At 39.9% G+C, this 27,864-nt stretch overlaps 3 protein-coding genes across 3 annotated transcripts; 2 read left to right on the top strand and 1 right to left on the bottom strand.

Moving 5' to 3' along the window:
• Positions 1–209: 209 nt before the first annotated feature.
• On the bottom strand, positions 210–1,151 carry LOC113886013 (olfactory receptor 8B12-like). Its single transcript, XM_027531959.1, has one exon. The coding sequence runs from the start codon at positions 1,149–1,151 to the stop codon at positions 210–212; it is 942 nt and encodes a 313-aa protein (XP_027387760.1).
• Positions 1,152–13,693: 12,542 nt separating this feature from the next.
• On the top strand, positions 13,694–14,629 carry LOC113886493 (olfactory receptor 8A1-like). Its single transcript, XM_027532716.1, has one exon. The coding sequence runs from the start codon at positions 13,703–13,705 to the stop codon at positions 14,627–14,629; it is 927 nt and encodes a 308-aa protein (XP_027388517.1). The 5' UTR covers positions 13,694–13,702.
• A 10,883-nt stretch (positions 14,630–25,512) lies between these two features.
• Positions 25,513–26,442, top strand: LOC113886560 (olfactory receptor 8A1-like). The gene has a single exon (XM_027532900.1). It carries the CDS (start codon positions 25,513–25,515, stop codon positions 26,440–26,442), a length of 930 nt encoding a protein of 309 aa, XP_027388701.1.
• The last annotated feature ends 1,422 nt before the right edge of the window (positions 26,443–27,864 follow it).

The following is a 27,864-nucleotide window of genomic DNA, read 5'->3' as shown; positions in this document are numbered from 1 at the left end:
GGGGAACACATGTATACCGGTGGCGGATTCATTTTGATATTTGGCAAAACTAATACAATTATGTAGAGTTTAAAAATAAAATTAAATTTAAAAAAAAAGAAAAAAAAGACTTAAAGCTCTCTTTCTATATAAAAGGGAAAAAAAACTGGAATTTGCATTCTTCATTGAAAACACTGATAAACAAAGCATTGTATCTTTTTCTCCAAATGTTACTCCTTTCTCAAGAAATTAATTTTCCCCAAGGTTTTCCTCAGGGCAGCTTTGACATCCTTGTTCCTCAAACTATATATCAGGGGATTTAACATGGGCACCACAATGGTATAGAACAGGGACGACACTTTCCCTTGGTCAAGGGGCAAAACGGAAGGTGGTTTGAGATACACAAAAGCCCCAGAACCAAAGAAAAGGAAAACCACAATTATGTGGGAGCTGCATGTACTGAAAGTTTTGGACCTGCCCTCAGTGGAGTGAATGCGGAGAATGCTGGAAAGGATTAGAGCATAAGAGACGGAGATGGTGACAATGGGCATTCCAATGTCGATAGCCACAAATATGAAGACCACCAGCTCATGCACATAAGAGCTAGTACAGGAGAGCTCAAGGAGAGGTGGGATGTCACACATGAAATGATTGATGAGGTTGTCAGCACAGAAGATCAGGCTTGCTATGCTTCCTGTGTGGGCCATGGCCCCTGAAAACCCCATCACATACACACCCAACAAAAGCAGTAAACAGACCTTAGGAGACATGGTGACTGTGTACACCAGTGGCTTACAGATGGCCACATAGCGGTCATATGCCATCGCTGACAGGACGAAGGACTCAGAGATGACAAAGAAGCAGAAGAAAGACAGTTGAGTCAAACACCCTGCATGCAAGATGCTGTTCTTCCTTGAGACAAAACTCATCAGCATTTTGGGAGTGATGGTAGTGGAGTAACAGAAGTCTATTAAGGAGAGGTTGAAGAGGAAGAAGTACATGGGGGTGTGCAGGTGCGAGTTCAACCCAATCAGTGTTATCAAGCCCAGGTTCCCCACTACGGTGACCACATAGAAACCTAGAAACAGGAGAAAGAGGGGGATCTGGAGTCCTGGCTGGTCTGTTAAGCCTGCGAGGATGAATTCTGTCATTGAAGTGTTCTCAGCTGCCATTCTCCCCTGGAGAAAATCCGGTCCATGGGGGAAAGAAAAGAGACCCGCTTAGAAACAAGACCACCAACCTCCCAGTACCCACTGTCCATTCCTGAGAATGGAATCCACAGAGATATTTGAGCTTTAGTGTGGAAGGAAGGTTTCTACTGTTTGCTATGGACCTACCTCATAACCCTAGTGTCTTTTACTTCCAGAGGACAATAAAGAGGCTAGACTAGGCCTCCAGAGTGAGAACTGGCACTACTTGAGAAAGCAAAAAGCAGAAAACTCATTCAAAAGTAAGATAGATATCTTTTAGATCTTTAAGTCAGTCCATTTTCTGTGTCCCCTCTCTCCTGCCTCTGTTTCAGTTGCTGACACTTGGGGACTTTCCCAGGAAAGAATCTTGACTGGCAGAAGACACTCTGACTTCTCAGAGCTCCCACCTCTGGGTCACTGCTATCACATCAAAAAAGTGGGGTGATATTTTTTCCAAAATCTCCTAACTCTAGTGGCCTTAGGTTTAATGATAATATTTTAAGCTAGCACTTATTAAGTGGTTACTTACGTGTACGAAGAGCTATGTGACTATATTTTTATCCTCATTTTGTAGATGAGACAACTGAGTTAAGTAACTCATCCAAGTCCCAAAACTGCTGAGTAGCAGCCAGAAGGTGAACTTGGGCAGTCTGCCTCTCACGGTTTGCACTGGTAACCACCACGTTACATGACTGACCAGGCACACACTCACTTTCCTTTGGTGTAGAACTGTAATGCTATACTTCAGTGTCTCTTGTCCACAATGGTCCTGGGAAGAAAATGACCACATCAATAGAAGAGGACAGCTTTGAGTTCAGAACTCTCTCCTCCCAGTCTGCTCCAGAGAATCATAACTTCTCATTTATCTTGTATCTCTTTCTGTCTTGAAGAGCTTGATTTCCAATTACTAACTTCCCAAAACACCCTCCAGCTACAAGGAAGAATATTGTGCCCTTTCCTGACTCGTGGATAACAGGAGAATAGGCAGTTTTATTAGGATTGTAGATCTCAATGACTTGATTATTTAGAAACTCCCTCAAGACCATTTTCTGAGAGATTATTTTCCCAGAGGAAGAAATGTTTGCTTATACCCTTGATAGTGCTTAATTTGGCTTCTAGAGACAGTTTCTTTCAACAAACACTGATCTGGTACAATTAAGAGAAAAATCACTGTGATAAAAATGGCTGTCATCACCATTTCTTGAATATCCAATACTGTGCATAACACAAATCCTTTACACTGAGTTCTGGCTACCAAGATCGAAAACACCATACACATATATTATTTATTTCTCACAATAATAATATTCATTTTAAAGGTAAGTTGCTCAGAGGGACATTGTGTTTCAGAGCCCACATGCCTGGATCTATCTAACTCCAGGTACTTATTTTGTAATCACTAGTTTAAACTTCCTTCCGGTGAGAGCTGCTGAAATCCATAAAGCAATGTCCCTGCCTTCACAAATCTGGCAGTCTGTTGGAAAGTAACAAATATGCAATGACTTTAATAAAAACAAGAAGTGTATCAAGGAAATAGTAACACCAAGGGCTATATATATAACACCAAGTATATATAAAATAAAAGTAGGACACTCAATAATGTATTTATATTCCAATTTATTTCAGGAAGAACTGCACTGTATCTAGTTTTAACAAGGAAATTTTTGTGATTCCCTGCCCTTATCTTCTCAAGGGGTGTAAATTTAATGGTAACAAAGAATCTCTATCAGGTAACTGCTTTCAACTTCTGCCAGGAGCAGCCTTTCTCTGAATTAAAACTCCCTTTGGCTGTCCCTGCCTTCCACCCACTTTTTTTTTTATATATAAGTTTTTTTTCTGTTTATTTATTTTACTTTACAATATTGTATTGGTTTTGCTATACATTGACTTGAATCCGCCATGGGTGTACGTGTGTTCCCCATCCTGAACCCCCCTCCCACCTCCCTCCCCATCCCATCCCTCTGGGTCATCCCAGTGCACCACCCACTTTTCATCGAATGCTCCTCTCTATTGACTTCCCAGCTTCTCAGGCTCACAGACTGAATCCTGTTAGATAAGATTCCCAGTGCAGTGATACATCCAAATTTGTTCTTCCTCTCTGGTTTGTTTCTGTCTTTATCTTCTCCTCCCCAACACAAACTTCTGCCTTGTCAAAAATTGTTTATCCTTTGTCTTGATCTTTCCATCTTTTCTTACTTTCTTTAATATCAAGCTTACATACTCAGAATTTTGACCTGAAAAGACTCAGGAAATTACCAAATCCAGTGTTTCACAAACATGGCTAAGCACCACAATTTCCTAGAGTGTTTATTAAAAAGAAATTCTGAGACAAGTGAGGGAAATTAAGAGATATAAACTTCCAGTTGCAAAATAAATGAGTCGTGGGTATAAAATGTACAGTCTGGGGAATATATAAGATAACTATACTATCTTTGTATAGTGACATATTGTAGCTCGACTTACTATAGTGATCACTTTGAAACATACAGAAATATCAAATCACCATGTGGTGTAACAGGAGCTAACATAGAGTTGTAGGTCAGTTACTCTTCCAAAATCAAAAAACTCATGGAAAAAGAGATCAGATTTATGGCCCCCAGAGGCAGGGGCTGGGGCAAGGAGTGGGGGTAGAGATGGATGAAGACAGTCAAAAGGTACAAAGTTCCAATTATAAGATGAGTAAGTATTAGGAATATAATGTACAGTATGATAAATAAAATTAACACAGCTGAATGTTATATATGAAAGTTGAAAGTAAATTCTGAGTTCTCATCACAAAAAATTTTTTTCCTATTTCTTTAATGTCATATCTATATGAGATGATAATTATCTATAGTGATGATAAGTTATCACTAAATGTATTATAATAATAATTTCATAATGTAAGTCAAATAAGTATGCTGTACACCTTAAATATATACAATGCTGTATGTTAGTTATAGCTCAATCAAACTAAAAGGAAAAAGGAAAAATTCTGGGCTCCACCCACATCCTCTGAATCAGCATGTCTGTGGGTATAAATGGCAGCCATATTTTTAAACCTTCTCTAGTGGTTCCAATGCCAGAAACTTGCATATCCACAGAACTGATACTTATCCACATCTTAGAGACACAGAGAAGACCCAAGGGAGTAAAGCCAGTTGCCCAGGGTCACAGATCTAGTTCACATCTCCAGGTTTCCAGCCTCTCCTGGTCCATGTTTCCATATGACCTTCAGCTTGGCAGGCACACAAAGAACAAGCTATAGTAATCAGACTTCTGATTTCAAGTATAGCAGAACAGCTATTATCACACTTACCCTGTGACCATAAGCAACTATCAGACTGGAGATAATATAAAGCAACTATCTGCAAGCTTTGGGAAGCAGACAGCACAGAGATGAAATTCTTGAGAGAAGGCAAGAATGTAAGGTGACTGACACATTCATCCTAACTTTCTCCCTAATGACAATTTCCAAACAAAGCATAGTGAAGTGGAACCCAAGCAAATTACAACAGTCTGTACGAGTAGAATAAATAAAGATCAATGCTCAAGGATGCTAAGATAGCTGAAATTTGTGGGGCAAAGTATGGAGACGAAGAACCCAAAGATAAAGACCTCCAGGCATTTGCATACCAGGAATTAGGATGAGATCTGAAACTGATACCTTCGAAGTAAGAGCTAGTCTTCAGACTAAGGGCAAAACTGAACTGGATCCATCTTAGCAAAGCCTGAATTCAGATCTCAACAGGATCGAGGTGATCTAGTAAATTACCTGCAGCCAAGGACAAACTCGAACATTCTGTAGAGAAGAATAACATGATCTACAGTCTGTACAGTATATTCATGATGTCCATCATCATAAAATGAAAAATTACTATAAATACAAAGAAGCAGGAAATTATGACCCATTATCAAGAAATAGAGCTGTTATAGGATTCCAGAAATCCTACTCCTGGGCATATATCCAAAGAAAACCATAATTTAAAAAGATATATGCACCCTAATGTTCATTGCAGCACTATTTACAATAGCCAGAACATAGAAGCAACCTAAATGTCCATCGAAAGAGGAATAGATAAAGAAGATTTGGTACAAACAAACAATGGAATATTACTCAGCCATAAAAAGAATGAAACAATGCCATTTGCAGCAACACGGATGGACTTAGAGAGTGTCATACTGAGGAAAATACATCAGAGAAGTATAAGTATCATATGATGCTTTTCATGCATGGAACCTTAAAAAATGGTAAAATGAACTTATATAAAAGCAGAAATAAAGTCACAGATGTAGAAAACAAGCTTCTGGTTACTGGGGGGAAGCAGGATGGAGGGAATAAACTGGGAGATTGGGATTGACATATATACACACTACTACATATAAAAGAGATAACTAATAAGGACCTGCTGTATAGCATGGGGAACAATACTCAACAATTTGTAATGACCTATATGGGAAAAGAATCTAAACAAGAGTGCTGTACATATACACTTTGTTTCCTTTGCCGTACCCCTGAATCTAACACAACATTGTAAATCAACTATACGCCAATAAAAATTTTAAAAGAAACAGGAAAATGTGACTCATAATCAAGAAGAAAAAATATTCAGTAAAATCAGATCCACATGTGACCTGAATGTTGCTATTAGCAAAGACTTTAAAGTAGCTTCTCTAATTATTTAGTATTTAAATTTAGTTGAAAGAAATACAAAATTAGTTAACTAACAAATGGCAAATTCCAACAGATCTATTAAAACAGTAAAAATAAAGGAGATTTTTCCAAAAAATTCAAAACTGAAAAATACAGTATTGGAAATTAAAAATTCATTAGGTTGACTTAATAGCAGGCTCAGCACAGCCAAAGAAAGTTTTGCTAAAAGCAAAACAGAACAATGGAAATTATCATACTAAAATGCAGATAGAAAAACGATAAAGACCACAGCAACCATAGACTTTAGAACAATGTCAACATATGTGTAATCAGAGTTTCAAATGGTGGGTTAGGTGAGAATTGGAGTAAATAGAATATTTTTAAAGATTATAGATGAAAATTTCCATGATTTCATGAAATAATGAACCCACAGAATTTTTTTTAAAAGCCCAGAATTGGTTTTAGATTATCTTATTTACAAAGCAGAAATAGAGACACAGACATAGAAATATGTCTGAATGTGTGGATACCAAGAGGGAGTGGTGGGATGAATTGGGATTTGGGATATATACATTATTGACACTATGTCTAAAATAGATAACTAATGATAACCTAACTGTGTAGCACAGGGAACTCTATTCTGTGCTCTATGGAGACCTAAATGGGAAGGAAATACAAAAAAGAGGGGATACATAATGTATACACAGAGCTGATTTACTTTGCTGTACAGTAGAAACTAAACATTATAAAGTAACTATACCTCAATAAAATTTTCTAAGTGCTTAAGATGGTAAAATGTATGCTATATGTTTTTACCACAACAAAAACTGAAGCAGTTTCTGTTCTTTCCTAGGAAAAAACAGCCCAGGAAACCATAAGCAATATGAATATAAAATACACCACACCTAAGCATATCATACTTATACCAATGAAAACCAAAGAAAAGAGAAAAAGTCTAAAATCAATCATGATAGAGGGGACATTGCTTTCAGAGGAGCAAAAAATATAACTGATCTGTTACTTAAAAACATAAGTCAAAGAACATTGAAATTACATCTTTAAAACTGAAAGAGAAAAATCAGTTCCATATTCTATTTGTGGTAGCATATTCTTCAAAAATAAAAAAGAGAGAAAAAATCTCAAACAAATTAAAGGTGAAAGAATTTGTCCACAATAAAGCCTACAGTACCAAAAAAAAAAAAAAATGAGGGGCAGGAGGGATCAGTTCAGTTCAGTCGCTCAGTAGTGTCTGACTCTTTGCAACCCCATGGACTACAGCCCACCAGGCCTCCCTGTCCATCACCAACTCCTGGAGTTTACTCAAACTCATGTCCATTGAGTCGGTGATGCCATCAAACCATCTCATCCTCTGTTGTCCCCTTCTCCTCTTGCCTTCAATCTTTCCCAGCGTCAGGGTCTTTTCAAATGAGTCAGGTGGCAAATATTGGAGTTTCAGCTTCAGCATCAGTCCTTCCAATGAACATTAAGGACTGATTTCCTTTAGGATGGACTGATTGGATCTCCTTGCAGTCCAAGGGACTCTCAAGAGTCTTCAACACCACAGTTCAAAGACATCAATTCTTTGGCACTCAGCTTTCTTTATAGTTCAGTTCTCATACCCATACATGACTACTGGGTAAACCATAGCCTTGACTAGACAGACCTTTGTTGGCAAAGTAATGTCTCTGCTTTTTATTTATTTTTATTTATTTATTTTTTAACTTTACAATATTGTATTGGTTTTGCCATATATCAACATGCTTTTTAATATGCTGTCTAGGTTGGTCATAACTTTTCTTCCAAGGAGTAAGCATCTTTTTATCTCATGGCTACAGACACCATCTGCAGTGATTTTGGAGCCCAGAAAAATAGTATGCCACTGTTTCCACTGTTTCTCCATCTATTTGCCATGAAGTGATGGGACCAGATACCATGATCTTCGTTTTCTGAATGTTGAGCTTTAAGCCAACTTTTCCACTCTCCTCTTTCACTGTCATCAAGAGGCTTTTTAGTTCCTCTCCACTTTCTGCCATAAGGGTGGTGTCATCTGCATATCTGAGGTGATTGATATTTCTCCCAAAAATCTTGATTCCAGCTTGTGCTGCCTCCAGCCCAGTGTTTCTCATGATGTACTCTGCATATAAGTTAAATAAGCAGGGTGACAGTATACAGCCTTGATGTACTCCTTTTCCTATTTGGAACCAGTCTGTTGTTCTGTGTCCAGTTCTAACTGTTGCTTCCTGACCTGCATACAAATTTCTCAAGAGGCAGATCAGGTGGTCTGGTATTCCCATCTCTTTCAGAATCTTCCACAGTTTATTGTGATCCACACAGTCAAAGGTTTTGGCATAGTCAATAAAGCAGAAATAGATGTTTTTCTGGAACTCTCTTGCTTTTTTGATGATTCAGCAGATGTTGTCAATTTGATCTCTGGTTCCTCTGCCTTTTCTAAAATCAGCTTGAACATCTGGAAGTTCACGGTTCACATATTGTTGAAGCCTGGCTTGGAGAATTTTGAGCATTACTTTGCTAGTGTGTGAGATGAGTGCAATTGTGCAGTAGTTTGAGCATTCTTTGGCATTGCCTTTCTTTGGGATTGGGATGAAAACTGACCTTTTCCAGTCCTGTGGCCACTGCTGAGTTTTCCAAATTTGCTGGCATATTGAGTGCAGCACTTTCACAGCATCATCTTTTAGGATTTGAAATACCTCAATTACCTTGAAAGAAAAAGTTTAATTTTAAAAATCTCATCATAGTCATTTTCATAGGTAATTTATTACTGAATGCATCTCTGAGAAGTGCATATTCTTATAAACATATTTCCCTTATAAATGAGAATATATGGGAAAAGAGTTCTCATTAATTCGGCACAAAAGTAATAGCAGTCTGCAGTGTTGAAATTTGTTGTTTGATATTGGAATACATTCTGATTAATATAGTCTACATTCTTGTTTCCCTCATCCTCCTGCCATTCTACACTGTCAGGCTACAGATGCTAAAGCAGGGTGACAAATTTAGCACTCCTTATCAATTAACATTTCCTTACTGAAATTACTGTTTTTAACACAAATATTCCAATGTGTTTTTTAAATGTTTTAAAATAAACATTTCAAGTCTAGTTGATTATGTCTTATGGTGAATAACTAATAATGAGTAATTTTCCTAATGATAGTGACTGTTGATGATGAAGGCAATGACCGAGATAGTTGTGGCTGTGGTGGTAGTGGTGGTGGCGATGATGATGATGGAGTCATTGGTGGTAAATTCTTTAAATAGAAACACTAAGTACTAAGTTTCTCAAGCAGCAAGTTGACTTCCCCAACAAAAGGAAAATTAACACATCTGGGGGAAAGGAAAAAAAAAAAAACATGGTTCCCAACACAGCTGTAAACCAAGACTCTAATTGCTCTTTACTGAGAACCCCAGTCTCTGAAGTGACTACATCCCAGGAGAAGGTCCGCCTATATATGTAAACAGACTCCCCCCAAGTTTCCCAATCCCAGGCACCTATTATTCATGATAGCTCTGGCCCCTTTGAGTACATTTAGGACTAGATATAAATCTAAATGGTCCTCTCATTTCCTGACATTTATTTCCTGACTGTTGAAACCAAGTCATTCACTAATATTTCCAGGAGATTATCTTTCATTTTTCCTTAGCACAGGTACTTAATTATGATTTAAAGCAACTATATCAGAACAGTATTTCTTTCATAAACTCCTATACCTAATGAGGCTATTTTCAACCATATGTTTACCTTCACCTCTAAGTAATTTTTCTTTGTGTGCCGTGTTCTTACGGGCAGCAAACCTGAGCCTCTGATGGTCTGCTAGAACTGGAGGTAATAATTGTGGTGACTGATATTAAGTATGGGGTCATATTTTCCTATTTTATATTATTAGATGATATGGGAATCAATAACTAAGTCAATGCTGTCTAGGATTTTCCCATCTGCACTACACTCGATGAAAGCTGTTTACTGTACTGCTCTGTGAAGCACTTTGATTTCTGATAATGGTATATTCTAGGTGGATTTTCTATGTTCTTAATATTTTAAGAGGTGGAAACTGATTAGAAGGGCATATATAGATATGATATTTTCTATCTGTTGTTGCTACCTAGGGGAATTTTTCTTCTTTGTAACAAATGAAAATAATATCTAAAAATCTTAGCTACCTCTGCCAATAGTTATTATGAAGTTAACAATTGAACCACCAATAAAATAACATTTAAAGTTTTCAGTGCAATGTAGCTTTTCTTGTCTTTATCCCACATCTTAAGGATTTAAAGACTCTTATACCTCTTGAGTGGAGGAGGAAATGGCAACCCACTCCAGTGTTATTGTCTGGAAAATCCCAGGGACGGGGGAGCCTCATGGGCTGCCATCTATGGGGTCACACAGAGTCGGTCATGACTGAAGTGACTTAGCAGCAGCAGCAGCAGCATACCTCTTGAGAAACCTATATGCAGGTCAGGAAGCAATGATTAGAATTGGACATGGGACAACAGACTGGTTCCAAATAGGAAAGGCTGTATACTGTCACCCTGCTTATTTAACTTATATCCAGAGTACATCATGAGAAACGCTGGGCTGGAAGAAGCCCAAGCTGGAGTCAAGATTTTTGGGAGAAATATCAATCACCTCAGATACGCAGATGACACCACCCTTATGGCAGAAAGCGAAGAGGGACTAAAAAGCCTTTTGATGAAAGTGGAAGAAGAGAGTGAAAAAGTTGGCTTAAAGCTCAACATTCAGAAAACAAAGATCATGGCATCTGGTCCCATCACTTCATGGCAAATAGATGGGGAAACAGTGGAAACAGTGTCAGACTTTATTTTTTAGGGCTCCAAAATCACTGTAGATGGTGATTGCAGCCATGAAATTAAAAGACGCTTACTCTTTGGAAGGAAAGTTATGACCAACCTACATAATATATTCAAAATCAGAGACATTACTTTGCCAACAAAGGTCCATCTTGTCAAGGATCTGATTTTTCCAGTGGTCATGTATGGATGTGAGAGTTGGACTGTGAAGAAAGCTGAGCTCCGAAGAATTAATGCTTTTGAGCTGTGGTGTTGGAGAAGACTCTTGAGAGTCCCTTGGACTGCAAGGAGATCCAACCAGTCCATTCTAAAGGAGATCAGCCCTGGGTGTTCTTTGGAAGGACTGATGCTAAAGCTGAAACTCCAATATTTTGGCCACCTGATGTGAGAGCTGACTCATTGGAAAAGACTCTGATGCTGGGAGGGATTGGGGGCAGGAGGAGAAGGGGACGACAGAGGATGAGATGGCTGGATGGCATCACCGACTCAACAGACATGAATTTGGGTGAACTCTGGGAGTTGGTGATGGACAGGGAGGCCCGGCGTGCTGCGATTCATGGGGTCACAAAGAGTCGGACACGACTGAGTGACTGAACTGAACTGAACTGACTGATACCTACAAAAGGGCATCCGGTGGTTCAATGGTAAAAAACCCACCTGCAGTTCAGGAGCTGCAGGCAACACGGGTTTGATACCTGGGTCAAGAATATGCCTGGAAGAGGGCATGCCTACCTGCTTCAATATTCTTGCATGGAGAATTCCATGGACAAAGGAGCCTGGCTGGCTATAGTCCATAGTGTCACAAAGAGTTGGACACAACTGAAGTGACTGAACACGCACTCATATACCTAGAGAAACATATATAGCTAGTGCCAGACTTATTACTGTTATAGGAATCAAATGAGACAGCGTATTTAAAGCACTTACATTAGAAGCAGGTTAAAAATGTTTTTAAATATATATATATATATGCTTATACACGTGTATAATATATATATGTATGTGTATAGATATATATATACACTTATATACATGTATGGAGTAGGAAATGGCAACCACTCCAGTATTCTTGCCTAAGAATTTATGGAACAGAGAAGCCTGGCAGGCCACAGTCCATGCAGTCACAAAGAGCTGGACAAAACTGAGTGACTGAGCACAATACACATGTAAGTACATATATGCATCAAAAAATCTAAAATGATAGCCATGACTGCTGCTAGCCTCCAGTTAGCAAGAAAGTGGTATTGTATTTTTGCTAATTTGTGTTTCTGATTTTCTACAATGCACATTTATGGCCATGATAACTTTTTTATATACGTCTGAAACTGACAATAAAATCTATCCGCTATGTCCAAAATTCAATATATTAAGTTTACTAAGTAATAATAAAGTGCTACACACAAAATAACCTACAGCAAAGCGACACAGTTCACTGATAATGAAACACACTGGTGGTCAGAAGTCTGAGGTTTTAGACCCAGTTCTGTGTCTTGCTTGGCTTTATGACTTAGGGTAGTTGAATTTTTAGGCTTCGTTTTCCTAGAGAGGAGGGAAATTATAGCATTCGTATTTTTTATATGCTGTGCACAACCTAACACATCCAGTGTAAAGCACATTCCACCACAACATTGCTCCGAGCTGTAGATGTGCAGATTTCTAAGGCTACACACTTGGGCCAGGGGAAGAGCTCAAGATCAGAGGAAAGCAAGTCCTTGATAATTAGGAAGCCTCAGGAAAGTCACTGTTGTCTGGTACTGTGGTTTTCTCAATGTGAACATGGGTTTAAAACTTGTGCTCTTAGATATATTCATTCACATACCCAAGACTTGTGGGACAAGTTAATGAGACTGACCTCTGAAAAGCATTATACAAAAGATAGTAACTGTATAAGTAAGCAATTAAAACAGTGCAAATTTAAGGGTTCTAGCTTAAGAAAGACCTGTCAGAGAAGGGATATCTATAGATATACTCAGCAATGATAATCCATGCTTCTTACAGAAGCATGTCTATAATTTCAGTACTTTGTCATTAAGGAGATAATGGAGCCATGGTTTGATATTATGATCTAAAAATAGATCTAATAATAATAATATTGAGATCTTACTCTAGACTATAGTAGGTAACTATAGAGGTTTGTCATCAGGCTTCATGACAGATGAATTTTCATGAGAACCTCTCATTAAAAAGTGAGTGGAAAGCAGCCATCAATACTTTTTAAATGCTCCAGGTGGTTATAAATACAAGAAATGGAATTGCCTTGGGCATGATTTGATAAAAATCTAAGAACAAATTCCAGACACCCAATGACAACTCACATTTTTATAGGAACTGACTTCTTGAAAAAAATATTTCTAACTATGCAATATCCCATACTACTTTTGCAACCAACTTTGGAATTAGTATTACCATTATTAGTATATTCATCTTTCAGTTACAGAAATTGACCTTTAACTAAAAGATACTGATATGGTAACCCTTTCACCCTAGTACTGCATCAATTTGAGATAAGTATTCATATGTTCAAAATAATGAATATTTAAGACTTGCATAGACCACAGGGAAATTTCATTTCTGAAGCAAATACATCTCCAACTACAAAATATGAATTCTACTGCTTATTACGTACATGATTGAAGTTTTCAGACTTGAGCCTGCATCAGCCTTTCCTGGAGACAGTATGATACACAGATCACTGCGTCCCATCCCAGAGTCCCTGACTTCGTAGGTCTGGGGTGAGGCCTGAGAATCTGCATATCTGATGTCTTCAAGTGACGCCAATGATGCTGGCCCAGGGACTGGACTTTAAAACTCACTACTCTAGGATATTTCAGAAATGTGCATGTTGTAAAAGTTCTCAATCTTGCCCCCTTTTCCTCTCATCTCCATGATCTTTGAAATACCTAGGATCTGGTCTTCCTCCCGAAAAACAGCAGGATGAGGGAGCACTCATCAGAAAGGATCCCAGGATCGCTCACCTGGCCTGAGATGCACAAACTAGCTTGACCAAGCAAAACATGATGTGAGCTTTCACAGAGATCTTCATTTGTGTCCCCACAGGACACCCAGCCAGAGGAGAATGGCAGAAAATCACTCCACAGTGACAGAGTTCATTCTTGGAGGTTTAACAAATCAGCCAGAGTTCCAGCTCCCACTGTTATTCCTCTTCCTTGGGATCTACTCAGTCACCATGATAGGGAACCTGGGCATGATAACCGTGATTTGTCTGAACCCTCAGCTTCACACCCCCATGTACTATTTCCTCAGCAACCTGTCCTTGGTGGATCTCTGCTACTCCTCTGTCATTACCCCTAAGATGCTGGTGAACTTTGTGTCAGAGAAGAATATCATCTCCTATGCAGGGTGCATGGCCCAGCTCTACTTCTTCCTGGTGTTTGTCATTGCTGAGTGTTACATGCTGACAGTGATGGCCTATGACCGCTATGTTGCCATCTGCAGACCTTTGCTTTACAACATCATCATGTCTCATCGAGTCTGCTCCCTGCTGGTAGCTGGGGTCTATGCCATAGGATTCATTGGTTCAACCATAGAGACTGGCCTCATGTTGAAACTGTCCTATTGTGATTTCCTTATCAGTCATTACTTCTGTGACATCCTCCCCCTCATGATGCTCTCTTGCTCTAGCACCTATGACACTGAGATGACAGTCTTTGTTTTGGCTGGATTTGACATTGTAGTCACCAGCTTAACAGTCCTAATTTCCTATGCCTTCATCCTGTCCAGTATCCTTCACATCAGCACCACAGGCGGAAGGGCCAAAGCCTTCAGCACGTGCAGCTCCCATCTTGTTGCTGTGGGGATGTTTTATGGAACAACTGCCTTCATGTACTTGAAACCCTCCACGGCCAGTTCCCTGGCCCAGGAGAACGTGGCCTCCGTGTTCTACACCACAGTGATCCCCATGCTGAACCCCCTGATCTACAGCTTGAGGAATAAGGAGGTGAAGGCTGCCATGCAAAAAACTCTGAGAGGAAAAATGTTTTGATACAAATGTTATTATTCTTTTTCAATTTTAAAAATAAGTTGCTAGGGATCCCAGAGGGAAGCCCCTGAATGCTCACCCACCCAGAATGGGAAACTCTTCCTTCTCTGCATGGCTGGGTGACTGCACCTGACTCTTTCCTTCTTCCTTCGCCCCTCCTCTTTCTCTACTCTCATTTCTATATGAAGCTGCTGCTGCTGCTGCTAAATCGCTTCAGTCGTGTCCGACTCTGTGCGACCCATAGATGGCAACCCACCAGGCTCACCTGTCCCTGGGATTCTCCAGGCAAGAACACTGGAGCGGGTTGCCATTTCCTTCTCCAATGCATGAAAGTGAAAAGCAAAAGTGAAGTCACTCAGTCATGTCCGACCCTCAGCGACCCCATGGACTGCAGCCTACCAGGCTCCTCCATCCATGGGATTTTCCAGGCAAGAGTACTGGATTGGGGTGCCATTGCCTTCTCCATCTATATGAAGCTAGCTGATATCAAGTTCTTTTTTTATTATTTGGGATCTATTTTCTTTCTTCTGTCCCTTTGGTAAACTCTATTGTCTTAATTGTAATTTAACACAAATTTTAAATTTTCACAGGCTCACAGATATAGAGAACAAACTAGTGATTACTACCAGGGAGAGGAGAGGAGGGAAAGCAAGATAAGAGTAGGGGATTAAAGACACAGACTGCTACATGTGAAATGAACAGGTAACAAGGATGTATAGTACAGCACAGGGAAAGATAGCCATTAGTTCACAGTAACTTTAAATGCAATAAAGTATAAAAATATTGAATCACTTTGTTGTACATCTGAAACTAATATAGTATTGTAAATCAGCCACACTTCAATAAAAATTAAACTTTCATCATTGAGTTTCAAAGTCAACCACTTTTTTGTTATCTTCTATGCTGTCATCTGGAGAAGGCAATGGCACCCCACTCCAGTACTCTTGCCTGGAAAATCCCAAGGACGGAGGAGCCTGGTGGGCTGCAGTCCATGGGGTCACTAAGAGTCAGACACAACTGAGCGACTTCACTTTCACTTTTCACTTTCCTGCATTGGAGAAGGAAATGGCAACCCACTCCAGTGTTCTTGCCTGGAGAATCCCAGGGAGAGAGGAGCCTGGTAGGCTGCCGTCTATGGGGTCACACAGAGTCAGACACGACTGAAGCGACTTAGCCGCAGCAGCATGTAGAAAGTATTATTCAATTTCATTTCTCCTTTTTGCACTTGGGAGTATACAAGGCAGAGAGGTGAACTGAAAGTCACCAACAAGTGACGCCCAGAGCATTTCTCATCTAGACTTCCTCCTCTCCACTCTCTCACTCCTTTCTCCCGATCTCTACCAAAGGAGTTGTACTTGATTCCTTTATGACTTTCTTAGTAACAATAATAATAATGCCAACATGTTTAGGGAGGCTTACTCTGAGCTATACAACTCTTCTAAATGCTTTACATGCATGATTTCAATTACACCTCACAACAGTTCAGTTCTGTTGTTTTCCCCATGTCACGTGGAAAGTGGAAACTTGGTTTAGTAACTTTCTCAAGATCACACAGCTGGTAAACAAAGACACTGAGATGCAAACCCAGGTCTAAGTGACTTCAGGACTCATACTCTTGGCTCTCAAACGTTCCTTTTGCTTTAGCCTGGCACATCACCTTCTGAACAGCCTATTAAGCCTGCCCTTTCAATTTCACATGCCCCCTGAAACCAGTTCCTCAGAACCCCACCTTTTGTCATCTGCCCTAGCCTCTTCCTATTTGTAGACAGCTTCTTCGGTAGAACTAAGGGGAGATTACACTAGAGTAACACACTAGTTTGCCTGGTACTTCACCACTTTTAGCACTGGAAGCCCCACACCCTGGAAAATCCCTTGGTCCCACACAAACCAAGATGGTTGGTCACCCAGATTATCCATTGCTGCAAACCCTCTTGCCCTGCTTAATTAACTCAGAGATCTACTGCCAACCTCACCCAGCAAATCCAGTGGCAATGAGACAAAGTCTCTCCCCATTCTCCTTGCTTTATACCAAGATCAACGATACATGTTTTAGACTCAGCAGCCTGATATAATGCAAACACCTTGTACAGTGTAGATATCTTCTTGTCATTTCTAGCTAGTTTCAGTATTCTATTGTTTATATCAGTGGTTTATTATGGGAAACTGGGATACTCCAGTTTTCTCAAGCAGAAATGGCATTAACAGAGGAAATGACTTGGTACGTTTTTTTGAATGACTACGGAAAGGGTGAGGGTGCCTCTCAAAGTGACTTCACAGCAGATGTGATCTACTCATCAAGAAGCTCCAGCTTCCACTGTGATCAATGCCACCCTGACAAGTGGCCCTCATACTCACAAAATCAGTAAAGAGTAACTGAACCCAGGGATTGAACATCACCTGGAAATTTGTTAGAGACACAAATTAGGGGTTCCTGCTCCACACCTACAGAATTATGGGGTGGGCCCCAGCAATCTATATTTTAATAGATCTCCTGTTGATTCTGTTATACACTAAAAAGTGAGATCTTCCTCACTCTCACCCTTAAAATTTCACACAAAAAAACATTGAATTAGTGAGAACTAATTTATTTTGGCCACCTGATGCAAAGAGCTGACTCACTGGAAAAGACCCTGATGCCAGGAAAGATTGAGGGCAGGAGGAGAAGGGGGCGACAGAGGATGAGGTGGTTGGATGGTATCACTGACTCAATGGACATGAGTTTGAGCAAATTCCAGGAGATTTGCTCCTGGTGTGCAGCAGTCCATGGGGTCACAAAGAATCAGACATGACTTAGCAACTGAACAAGAAAATTCACATCCATGACTGTAGCTACAATGCAATCTGGAATATGGAATTTTCAGCTTTTTAACCTGACTAGAAGGTGAGTAGAATTGAGAGAGCCATTCCAAAGTGTCCACTCTACTTATTTTTCATGGGGAGGAGGGCACCCCAGGCTGGGGTGCAGTGTTATAATAACCTGTTTTGAATCTTATGCCCCTGCACCATCTTCCTGCTGAAATGAAAACAGCACTTCTTTTTCCTGCTTTTCTTACACATTTTCCTGTTTATCTGAATATATAATAATTTTTGATATGATGCTGCAGATTTGTTGACTTAACTGTTTTTTATTTCTTTAAAATATCTTTAAGTTTATTTTGGCAGCCAGTTAAGCTACTTGAGTGTCTTGATGTTTCTGAGGCTTAATATTTAAGTTTTGTTAGTACATATCAAGTACAGCTTTTATTCTAGAACAAATTTAGCACTGCTGCTGCTGCTAAGTTGCTTCAGTCATGTCCGACTCTGTGCGACCCCAGAGATGGCAGCCCACCAGGCTCCACTGTCCCTGGGATTCTCCAGGCAAGAACACTGGAGTGGGTTGCCATTTCCTTCTCCAAGGCATGAAAGTGAAAAGTGAAAGTGAAGTTGCTCAGTCATGTCTGACTCTTAGCAACCCCATGGACTGCAGCCCACCAGGCTCCTCCGTCCATGGGGTTTTCCAGGCAAGAGTACTGGAGTGGGGTGCCATTGCATTCTCCGAATTTAGCACTAATGTTAAGTAAAACTTCTGAGCACTCCAGGGAATGCTACAGGTTTTAAAGTTGATCTCCTTACTGGCTTATTGTTAGTAAGTCTTGTCTGACTCTTTGCAACCCCATGGACTGCAGCATGCCAGGCTTCCCTGTCCATCACTATCTCCCAGAGTTTGCTCAAACTCATGTCCATGGAGTCGGTGATGTCATCCAGCCATCTCATCCTCTGTCGTCCCCTTCTCCTACTGCCCTCAACCTTTCCCAGCATCAAGATCTTTTCCAATGTGTTGGGTCTTCGCATAATGTGGCCAAACTACTGGATCTTCAGCTTCAGCATCAGTCCTTTCAATGAATATTCAGGGTTCCCAGACCTGTGTAACTCTGATAATCAATTATTAACTTAAAGTTTCCAGTTATTTATTCTTTGCTCAACTTCATGGAGATGTCTTAGAAACATATGGCCTAGACAAAGCTCGGACAAAGACACAAGAACTGATTTCTGTCCTTCTTTCCCTGTGGCTGCCTATGCTTCACTGGCCATTCCATCTACTTCAATCTCCCAACATTTTGCTCCACTCTTCTCAACTCTTCAAAAATGTTGTCCTTTGTTTTCATATACCTTCTTTGGGCCATGATCTAGAAAGTGTCCCCAGACAAATAGGGTAAATATAAAGCTCCTATCATTTGTTCCTCTTCTGTCTTGGGTCATAATTCAGCATCAATGTTGTCCAATGTCTGAAAGCACTTATTTCATATATATATATATATATATATATATCATCCAGTTTTTCATTGCTTATGGTGGATGGCTTATAGAAAGAACACAATTCAGTCCATAGCACACACCCACAAGTGAAAGAATATTATTACAGTCTACAAAAATGAGTAAAGACACATTTCAAAAATGATACAAGGTGTGAAAGAGAAACAAAACTCAGAAAAATGCAATAATTGTACAATAGCTAAAGAAACTACTAGAAATAAAAGGAAAAATAATTTAGGAAATTAAACTGAATTAGAAGTAATAGAAGAGCCAATAAACCCAACAGGTGATGCTTTAGGAGAACCAGAAGGTGGAAAGGGGGGATTAAAAAAAAAGAAAAAAGAAGAAATTTATGGGGAGAAACAAATGTGAATACCAGGCAAAGGAGAGCTAATCTTTGGTGAGTAGGAGCCACAAAGAAGAAAAGTAAAGCAAGGGACAGAACAAACAATGAAAACTATAATACAAGGAATTTTCCCAGTTTTAAATAAAGATACATACAGATATACAGAAAGAGATGGAGATGGATATTTGAAGGACATATTGAAAAGAAATATCACACCTAAGAAAACTGCTGAAGAATGAATATCAGAACGTATCCTCAAAAAATTATTGAGAACCAAACAGTACAAATTTTTGAGTTCTTGTTGAAAGACCTATAAACAATAACTAACCCAAAAGCAATGAACTCCTTTAGCGCCTAATTTGTAGCCTTGAAACACCATTGCATACCTGCGTGCTCACTTGCCCAGTAGTGCCAGACTCTGCTGCCCCATGGGCTATAGCCCACCAGGCTCCTCTGGGATTTCCCAGGCAAGAATACTGGAGTGGCTTGCCATTTCTTCCTCCAGGGGATTTTCCCAAGCCAGAGGTCAAACCTGTGTCTCTTGTATCTCCTGCATTGCAGGTGTATTCTTTACCACTCTGCCACCTGGAAAGCCCTTGAAATACCATATCAGGACTAAAAGTAACCAAGTTTCTTGGAGAAATGGTTGATTTCTAGTCTGAAATTTATGAGAAAAGTTCAGAACATTGTCATATCAGCTAGTAATTAATATTAGAGACTAACTGTACTATGTCCAAAAGACTTAAGAGACAAACTGAAAAGAATTCCACAGGCCAAAGACTGAAAATTTTGAGCAACAAAAGGATAATAATTTCAACGGACCGAAATACATAAAATATTATTAAATTAGTGAGATTATAAAGATACTACAAAAAAACAACCAATCATCTTTAGAAGATAATAAGAAACCAAGTTATCTTAAAATTAAAAAATGAAGGTGATGTGTTTTTATATGAACTGTGGTGGTGGATACTCAAATTTGTGCATGGTAAAAATTTGCAGTGGAGTAAATGTACACACCAAGAAACGATTATAAATAAAACTGAGGAAATCAGAATAAGATCAGTGCATTGTCTATGGCAATGTGCAGTATTCCACATATGATAATTTGGAAAATGTTACCATGGCAGGAAACTGCATAAAGGGTACACAGGATCCCTCTATATTATTGCTAGACCTACATGAGAATCTACAATTATCTCAAGAGGAAAATTTTAATTTGAAAATCATTAGTAACATTTTCATAAATGATGTATTCCTGAATGTATTCTTGACAACTGCATATTCCTATAAACATATTTCTGTTATGAATGATAATATATGAGTGAAGAGATCTTATGTCTACCTATTTATGCACCTCAACTCCTGCCATTCGAACGCTGTTGGTCTACAGGTGCAGCAACGGGGTGACAAATTTAGCATTCCTTATAAATTCATATTCCTTTACTGAAATTATACAGTGTGTTTTATTAAAAACCTTGAGTCTGTATTAAACCCTTTAAAACAAACATTTTAAGCCTATTGATTATGCTTGATGGTGAATAACTAATGATGAGTAACAAGCTTAATGGTAGTGATTGATAATGGCAATGACGGTAATGACAGAGGTGGTTGTGGTGGTGGTGCAGTGTTGGTTCTGGTACTGCTGCTGCTGATGATATAGTTGTGGGATGTTTAATGTTTGAAAGGAAGCATTAGACTATAGTTTCTCAAGCAGAAAGATGACCCTCCCAATAGAAGGAAAATTAACACACCTGGGAGACAAAAAAAAACATAATTCCCAGCACAGGTGCAAACCAAGACACTAAGTGCTCCTTTACTAAGGTCTCCAGTCTCTGAAGTGACTGCCTCCCAGGAGAAGTCCTGCCCACATATATATATGGCACTTCTTGTTTCTTCTCTTTATATATATATAAAAAGACTCCCGAGTCTCCTAAGCTGAGGGACCCATTTTTCATGACAGTGCTGATCCCTTTGAGTAAATTTAGGACTAGATGTAAATCCAAATGGTCCTCTCATTTTCTGATATTTACTTCCCAACTGTTGAAACCAAGGCATCCTCTATAATTTTCAGGGGACTTTTATCCATTTTTCCTCAGCACAGGTACTTAATTATGACTTACAGCAATTGTATAAGAAATATATTTCTTCCATAAGCTCCTGTTTCTAATGCATTCTATTTGCAACTCTGTATTTATCTTTATCTCTTTTTTTTTTTATCTTCATCTCTTAACATGCTTCTTATTGTTTTCAGAGGTGGAAATTGAGTAGAAGAGAATATGTTAAGATATTTTAATCTATTGTCGCTACCTAAAGGAAATTTTTCTGCTTCATAATAAATGGAAATGATATTCAAAAGTCTTAGCTATCTCTAATTCTCTCTCTTCATTAGTTATTATGAAGTTAACAATTTAAACAATAACTTAAAATGTAAAGCTTATAAATTCAATGCAGGTTTTCTTGTCTTCACACCATATCCTTAGGATTTAAAGATTCTTGGATCACAAAAAAACTGTGGAAAATTCTGAAAGAGATGGGAATAACAGAGCACCTGACCTGCCTCTTGAGAAACCTATATGCAGGTCAGGAAGCAACAGTTAGAACTAGACATGGAACAACAGACTGGTTCCAAATAGGAAAAGGAGTACGTCAAGGCTGTATATTGTCACCATGCTTATTTAACTTATATGCAGAGTACATCATGAGAAACGCTGGGCTGGAAGAAGCACAAGCTGGAATCAAGATTGCGGGGAGAAATATCAATCACCTCAGATACGCAGATAACACCACCCTTATGGCAGAAAGTGAAGAGGAACTAAAAAGCCTCTTGATGAAAGTGAAAGAGGAGAGTGAAAAATTTGGCTTAAAGCTCAACATTCAGAAAATGAAGATCATGGCATCTGGTCCCATCACTTCATGGGAAATAGATGGGGAAACAGTGGAAACAGTGTCAGACTTTATTTTTCTGGGCTCCAAAATCACGGCAGATGATGACTGCAGCCATGAAATTAAAAGATGCTTACTCCTTGGAAGGAAAGTTATGACCAACCTAGATAGCATATTCAAAAGCAGAGACATTACTTTGCCAACAAAGGTCCATCTAGTCAAGGATCTGGTTTTTCCAGTGGTCATGTATGGATGTGAGAGTTGGACTGTGAAGAAGGCTGAGTGCCGAAGAATTGATGCTTTTGAACTGTGGTGTTGGAGAAGACTCTTGAGAGTCCCTTGGACTGCAAGGAGATCCAACCAGTCCATTTTAAAGGAGATCAGCCCTGGGTGTTCTTTGGAAGAAATGATGCTAAAGCTGAAACTCCAGTACTTTGGCCACCTCATGCGAAGAGTTGACTCATTGGAAAAGACCTTCATGTTGGGAGGGATTGGGGGCAGGAGGAGAAGGGGACAACAGAGGATGAGATGACTGGATAGCATCACTGACTCGATGGATGTGAGTCTGAGTGAACTCCGGGAGTTGGTGATGGACAGGGAGGCCTGGCGTGCTGCTATTCATGGGGTCGCAAAATGTTGGAAACGACTGAGTGACTGAACTGAACTGAACTGAACCCCTAGATAAGAAATATAGTTACTGCCAGAGTTATTATTATTATTACAGGAATCAAACGACACAACATATTTTAAAGTGCTGCAGTGAAAAAAGTAGGTTACAACATTTTTTAAATACACATGTGGTTACACACATAGGTACATGTATGTATTGAAAAAATGTAAAAAGACAGTCTATTGTTATTCTCCAAGGAACAGGAAAATGGCACTGTATTTTTGCTTATTTGTACTTCTGATTTTGCACAATGCAGATGTACTGCCTTGGTAATTTTTAAAAATATATCAGAAATAATTGACAGTAAAATCTATCATTTGTGTCCAAAAATTCAATAAATTAAGATTACTAAATAATAACAAAGTCCTACACACAAGACAACCTACAGCAAAACAACATAGTTTACTGAAAACAAAAGCAGACTGATAGTCAGAAGTCCTGGGTTTTAGACCCAGTTCTGCATCTGTGGCTTATTTAACTTTTAGAGCTTCTGTTTCCTAGAGAACAGGAAAATAATACAACATTCCTCTTTTTTATATGCTGTGCACAATCTAAGACATCAAGAATAAAGCATGTTCAACCACAACATTACTTAGAGCTATAGGTGTGCAGATTGTAAGGCTACATGCTTGGGCCAAGGGAAGAGCTTATGATCAAAGAACGCACTTTCAGTTCCCAGTCCTTGGTTATTAGGAGGTGTCTGAAAAGTCACTTCTTGTCTGGCACTTCCGTTTTCTCAATATGAAAGTGGAATGAAAATTCTTTGCTAAACACGTTTGTCTTTCTACTCAAAACCTTTCAGAGGAATTGAGATTGATCTTTGATGAGCATTACACAAAAGCTGAAAGTGAAAGTCACTCAGTCGTATCCAACTCTTTGCATCCCCATGGACTGTAGCCCACCACGTTCCTCTATCCTTTTGATTTTTCAGGCAAGAATACTGGAATAGGTTGCCATGTCCTCCTCCAGGGGATCTTCCGGACCAAGGATGGAACCTATGTCTCCTGTGTTGCCCGCACTGCTAGGTTCTTTACCATCTCAGCCACCAGTGGAGGTCTTCCCCCAATGGATCAGCTGGAAACGAATCAACCTGCAATGCCCGAGACACAAGAGATGCGGGTTCCATCCCTGGTTTGGAAGATCCCTTAGAGGAGGAAATGGCAACCCACTCCAGTATTCTTGCCTGAAAAATCCCATGAACAGAGGAAGCCTGGCAGGCTACAGTCCAGTGGATTGCAAAGAGTCGGACATGACTGAGCAACTAAGCACAGCAGCACACAAAAGTTAGTAGCTGTTTAATGAGCAATGAAAATAGTGCAAACTTAGGGTTTTATCTTAAAACATAAATAGATAGATGAGGAAAGGGATATCTATAGGTATCATATCCTGCAATGATGATCCATGTTTTCTTACATCCATGTCTATAATGTCAATACTTGGTCGTTAAAGAGATAATGGCTTCATATTATGATCTGAAAATAAAAACAACAACAATAGTGAGAATAGCTATTGATTACTTCCTCTAGACCAGCAGTCCCCAGTAATTTTGGCACCCGGGACTTGTTTCATGAAAGACAGTTTTTCCACAGATGAGAGTCAGGGCGGAGAAGGGGATGGTATGGGGATGATTCAAGTGCATTGCATTTATTGTGCACTTTATTTCTATTATTAATACATCAGCTCCACCTGAGATCATCAGGCATTAGATCCTGGAGGTTGGGGACCCCTGCTCTAGACAATACTAAGCACCAGCACCAAGGCTTTACCACAGACAGATTAAATGAGAACCTCTGTGGACCAAACACAGCCATCAATACATTTTAAATGCTCCAGATGACTATAATTATACAGAGTTGAAAATGATTGCTTTAGAGCCTAAAATCCAGGAAAAAACTAAGAAAGAATTTTTGACACCTAATGACAACTCACATTTTTTTATGGGAACTGACTTCTTGAAAAAATAATTTTCTAACTATGCATTATCCCACATTATGTTTACAACTCCCATAGCTCTTGATATCACTAATTTCTTCATTTTTAGATGCAGAAATTAACTTGTAACTCAGTGATACTGTTGTATCTACCATATCCACCTAAAACTGCATCAATTTGAGACAGGTTATCATATGTTCACATTCAGTCAATATTTGGGTTTTGCACTGACGACATGGGAATTTCATTTCTGAAGCAAAGTACATCTCCAACTACAAAATATGAATGCTAGCACTTATTACCTACAGGATTGAGCTTCTCAGATTTGAACCTGCCTCAGCCTCACCTGGAGACAGTGTGATACACAGATCACTGGGCCCCATCCCAGAGTTCCTGACTTGGGAGGTCTGGGGTGAGGCCTGAGAATCTGCATCTGCAATGTCTTCAGGTGAGCAAGCAATGCTGGAGCAGGGACTAGACTTGAAGACCCACTACTCTAGGATATTTCAGAGACATGAATGTGATAAAAGTTCTGGATCTTGCCCCATTTTACTTCTCATCTCTATGACCTTTGAAATACTCAGGGTCTGGTCTTCCTCCCAAAATAAACAGCAGCATAAGGGATCATTCATCCCAAAGGATCCCAGATTCACTTAGCTGGCCCTTGATGCTCAAAACTAACTTCACCAAGCAGTGCAAGAAGCAGCCTTTCAGGTAGTTCTTCTCTCTCATCCCCACAGGACCCGCAACCAGAAGGGAATGGTTACAGAAAATCACTCTACAGTGACAGAGTTCATTCTTCAGGGTTTGACAGAGCGACCAGAGCTCCAGCTCCCACTCTTATTCCTCTTCCTTGGGATCTACTTGGTCACCATGATAGGGAACCTGGGCGTGATAACACTGATTTGTTTAAATGCTCAGCTCCACACTCCCATGTACTATTTCCTCAGCAACCGGTCCTTTGTGGATCTCTGCTACTCCTCTGTCATTACCCCTAAGATGCTGGTGAACTTTGTGTCAGGGAAGAACATCATCTCCTATGCAGGGTGCATGGCCCAGCTCTACTTCTTCCTGGTGTTTGTCATTGCTGAGTGTTACATGCTGACAGTGATGGCCTATGACCGCTATGTTGCCATCTGCAGACCTCTGTTTTACAACATCATCATGTCTCATCGAGTCTGCTCCCTGCTGATGGTTGGGGTTTATGCCATGGGGTTCATTGGCTCAACTATAGAGACTGGCCTCATGCTGAAACAGTCCTACTGTGAACGCCTCATAAGTTATTACTTCTGTGAAATCCTCCCCATGATGAAGCTAACATGCTCTAGCACCTACCATGTTGAGATGACAGTCTTCCTTTTGGCTGGATTCAACATCATAGTCACCAGCTTAACAGTCCTAATTTCCCATGCCTTCATCCTGTCCAGTATCCTTCACATCAGCACCACAGGGGGAAGGGCCAAAGCCTTCAGCACGTGCAGCTCCCATCTTGCCGCTGTGGGCATGTTTTATGGAACAACTGCCTTCATGTACTTGAAACCCTCCACGGCCAGTTCCCTGGCCCAGGAGAACGTTGCCTCCGTGTTCTACACCACAGTGATCCCCATGCTGAACCCCCTGATCTACAGCTTGAGGAATAAGGAGGTGAAGGCTGCCATGCAGAAAACTCTGAGAGGAAAACAGTTTTAAGGCAAATGTTATTATTATTCTTTCTCAGTTTTAGAAATAAGTTGTTAGGGATCCCAGAGGGAAGCCCTCTGAATGTTCACCCAGATGGGATGGGTAACTGCCCCTTCTTTGGGTGACTGGGTGACTGCTCCTGCCTCCTTCCCCCTTTCTTCCCACCCTCTCTTTCCTCTAATTTCTGTTTGAAGACAGCTGATGTTGAATTCAAGTTTTCTCTCATTGGGAAACATTTTCTCTATTCTGACACTGAAAGATGAACTCCCCATGTTGGTAGGTACCCAATATGCTTCTGGAGATCAGTGGAAAAATAACACCAGAAAGAATGAAGAGACAGAGCCAAAGCATAAACAACACCCAGTTGTGAATGGGACTGGTGATGGAAGCAAGGTCCAATGCTATAAAGAGCAATATTGCATAGGAACCTGGACTGTTAGGTCCACGAATCAAGGCAAACTGGAAGTGATCAAACAGGAGACGGCAAGAGTGAATGTCGACATTTTAGGAATCAGTGAACTAAAATGGACTGGAATGGGTATGAATTTAACTCAGATGACCATTATATCTACTACTGTGGGCAAGAATCCCTTAGAAGAAATGGAGTAGCCATCATGGTCAACAAAAAGAGTCTGAAATGCAGTACTTGGATGCAATCTCAAAAACGACAGGATGATCTCTGTTTGTTTCCAAGGCAAACCATTCAATATCATGGTAATCCAAGTCTATGCCCCAACTAGTAATGCTGAAGAAGCTGAAGTTGAATGGTTCTATGAAGACCTACAAGACTTTCTAGAATTAACACCCAAAAAAGATGTCCTTTTCATTAGAGGGGACTGGAACGCAAAAGTAGGAAGTCAAGAGATACCTGGAGTAAGAGGCAATATTGGCCTTGGAGTACAGAATGAAGCAGGGCAAAGGCTAATAGAGTTCTGCCAAGAGAACGCCCTGGTCAAAGCAAACACCGTCTTCCAACACCACAAGAGACAACTCTACACATGGACACCACCAGCTGGTCAACACCAAAATCAGATTGATTATATTCTTTGCAGCCAAAAATGGAGAAGCTCTATACAGTCAACAAAAACAAGACCAGGAGCTGACTGTGGCTCAGATCATGAACTCCTTATTGCCAAATTCAGACTTAAGTTGAAGAAAGTAGGGAAAACCACTAGACCATTCAGGTATAACCTAAATCATATCCCCAACCAGTCCATTCTAAAGGAGATCAATCCTGTGTGTTCAATGGAAGGACTGATGCTAAAGCTGAAATTCCAGTACTTTGGCCACCTTATGCTAAGAATTTACTCATTGGAAAAGACCCTGATGCTGGGAGGGACTAGGGGCAGAAGGAGAAGGGGACAACAGAGGATGAGATGCCATCACCGCTCGATGGACATGAGTTTGGGTAAACTCCAGGAGTTGGTGATG

The sequence above is a fragment of the Bos indicus x Bos taurus genome, chromosome 29 (genome assembly GCF_003369695.1).
Source record: "Bos indicus x Bos taurus breed Angus x Brahman F1 hybrid chromosome 29, Bos_hybrid_MaternalHap_v2.0, whole genome shotgun sequence".
Classification (NCBI taxonomy): Eukaryota; Metazoa; Chordata; class Mammalia; order Artiodactyla; family Bovidae; genus Bos; species Bos indicus x Bos taurus.
Note: the sequence above shows the minus strand (reverse complement) of the source record. Positions and strands in the feature narration are given on the sequence as shown.

What these genes read in the sequence shown, in the direction of transcription:
- LOC113886493 (XM_027532716.1), top strand. Translation starts at nt 13,703, where the DNA reads ATGGCAGAAAATCACTCCACAGTGACAGAGTTCATTCTTGGAGGTTTA.
- LOC113886013 (XM_027531959.1), bottom strand. Translation starts at nt 1,151, where the DNA reads ATGGCAGCTGAGAACACTTCAATGACAGAATTCATCCTCGCAGGCTTA.
- LOC113886560 (XM_027532900.1), top strand. Translation starts at nt 25,513, where the DNA reads ATGGTTACAGAAAATCACTCTACAGTGACAGAGTTCATTCTTCAGGGT.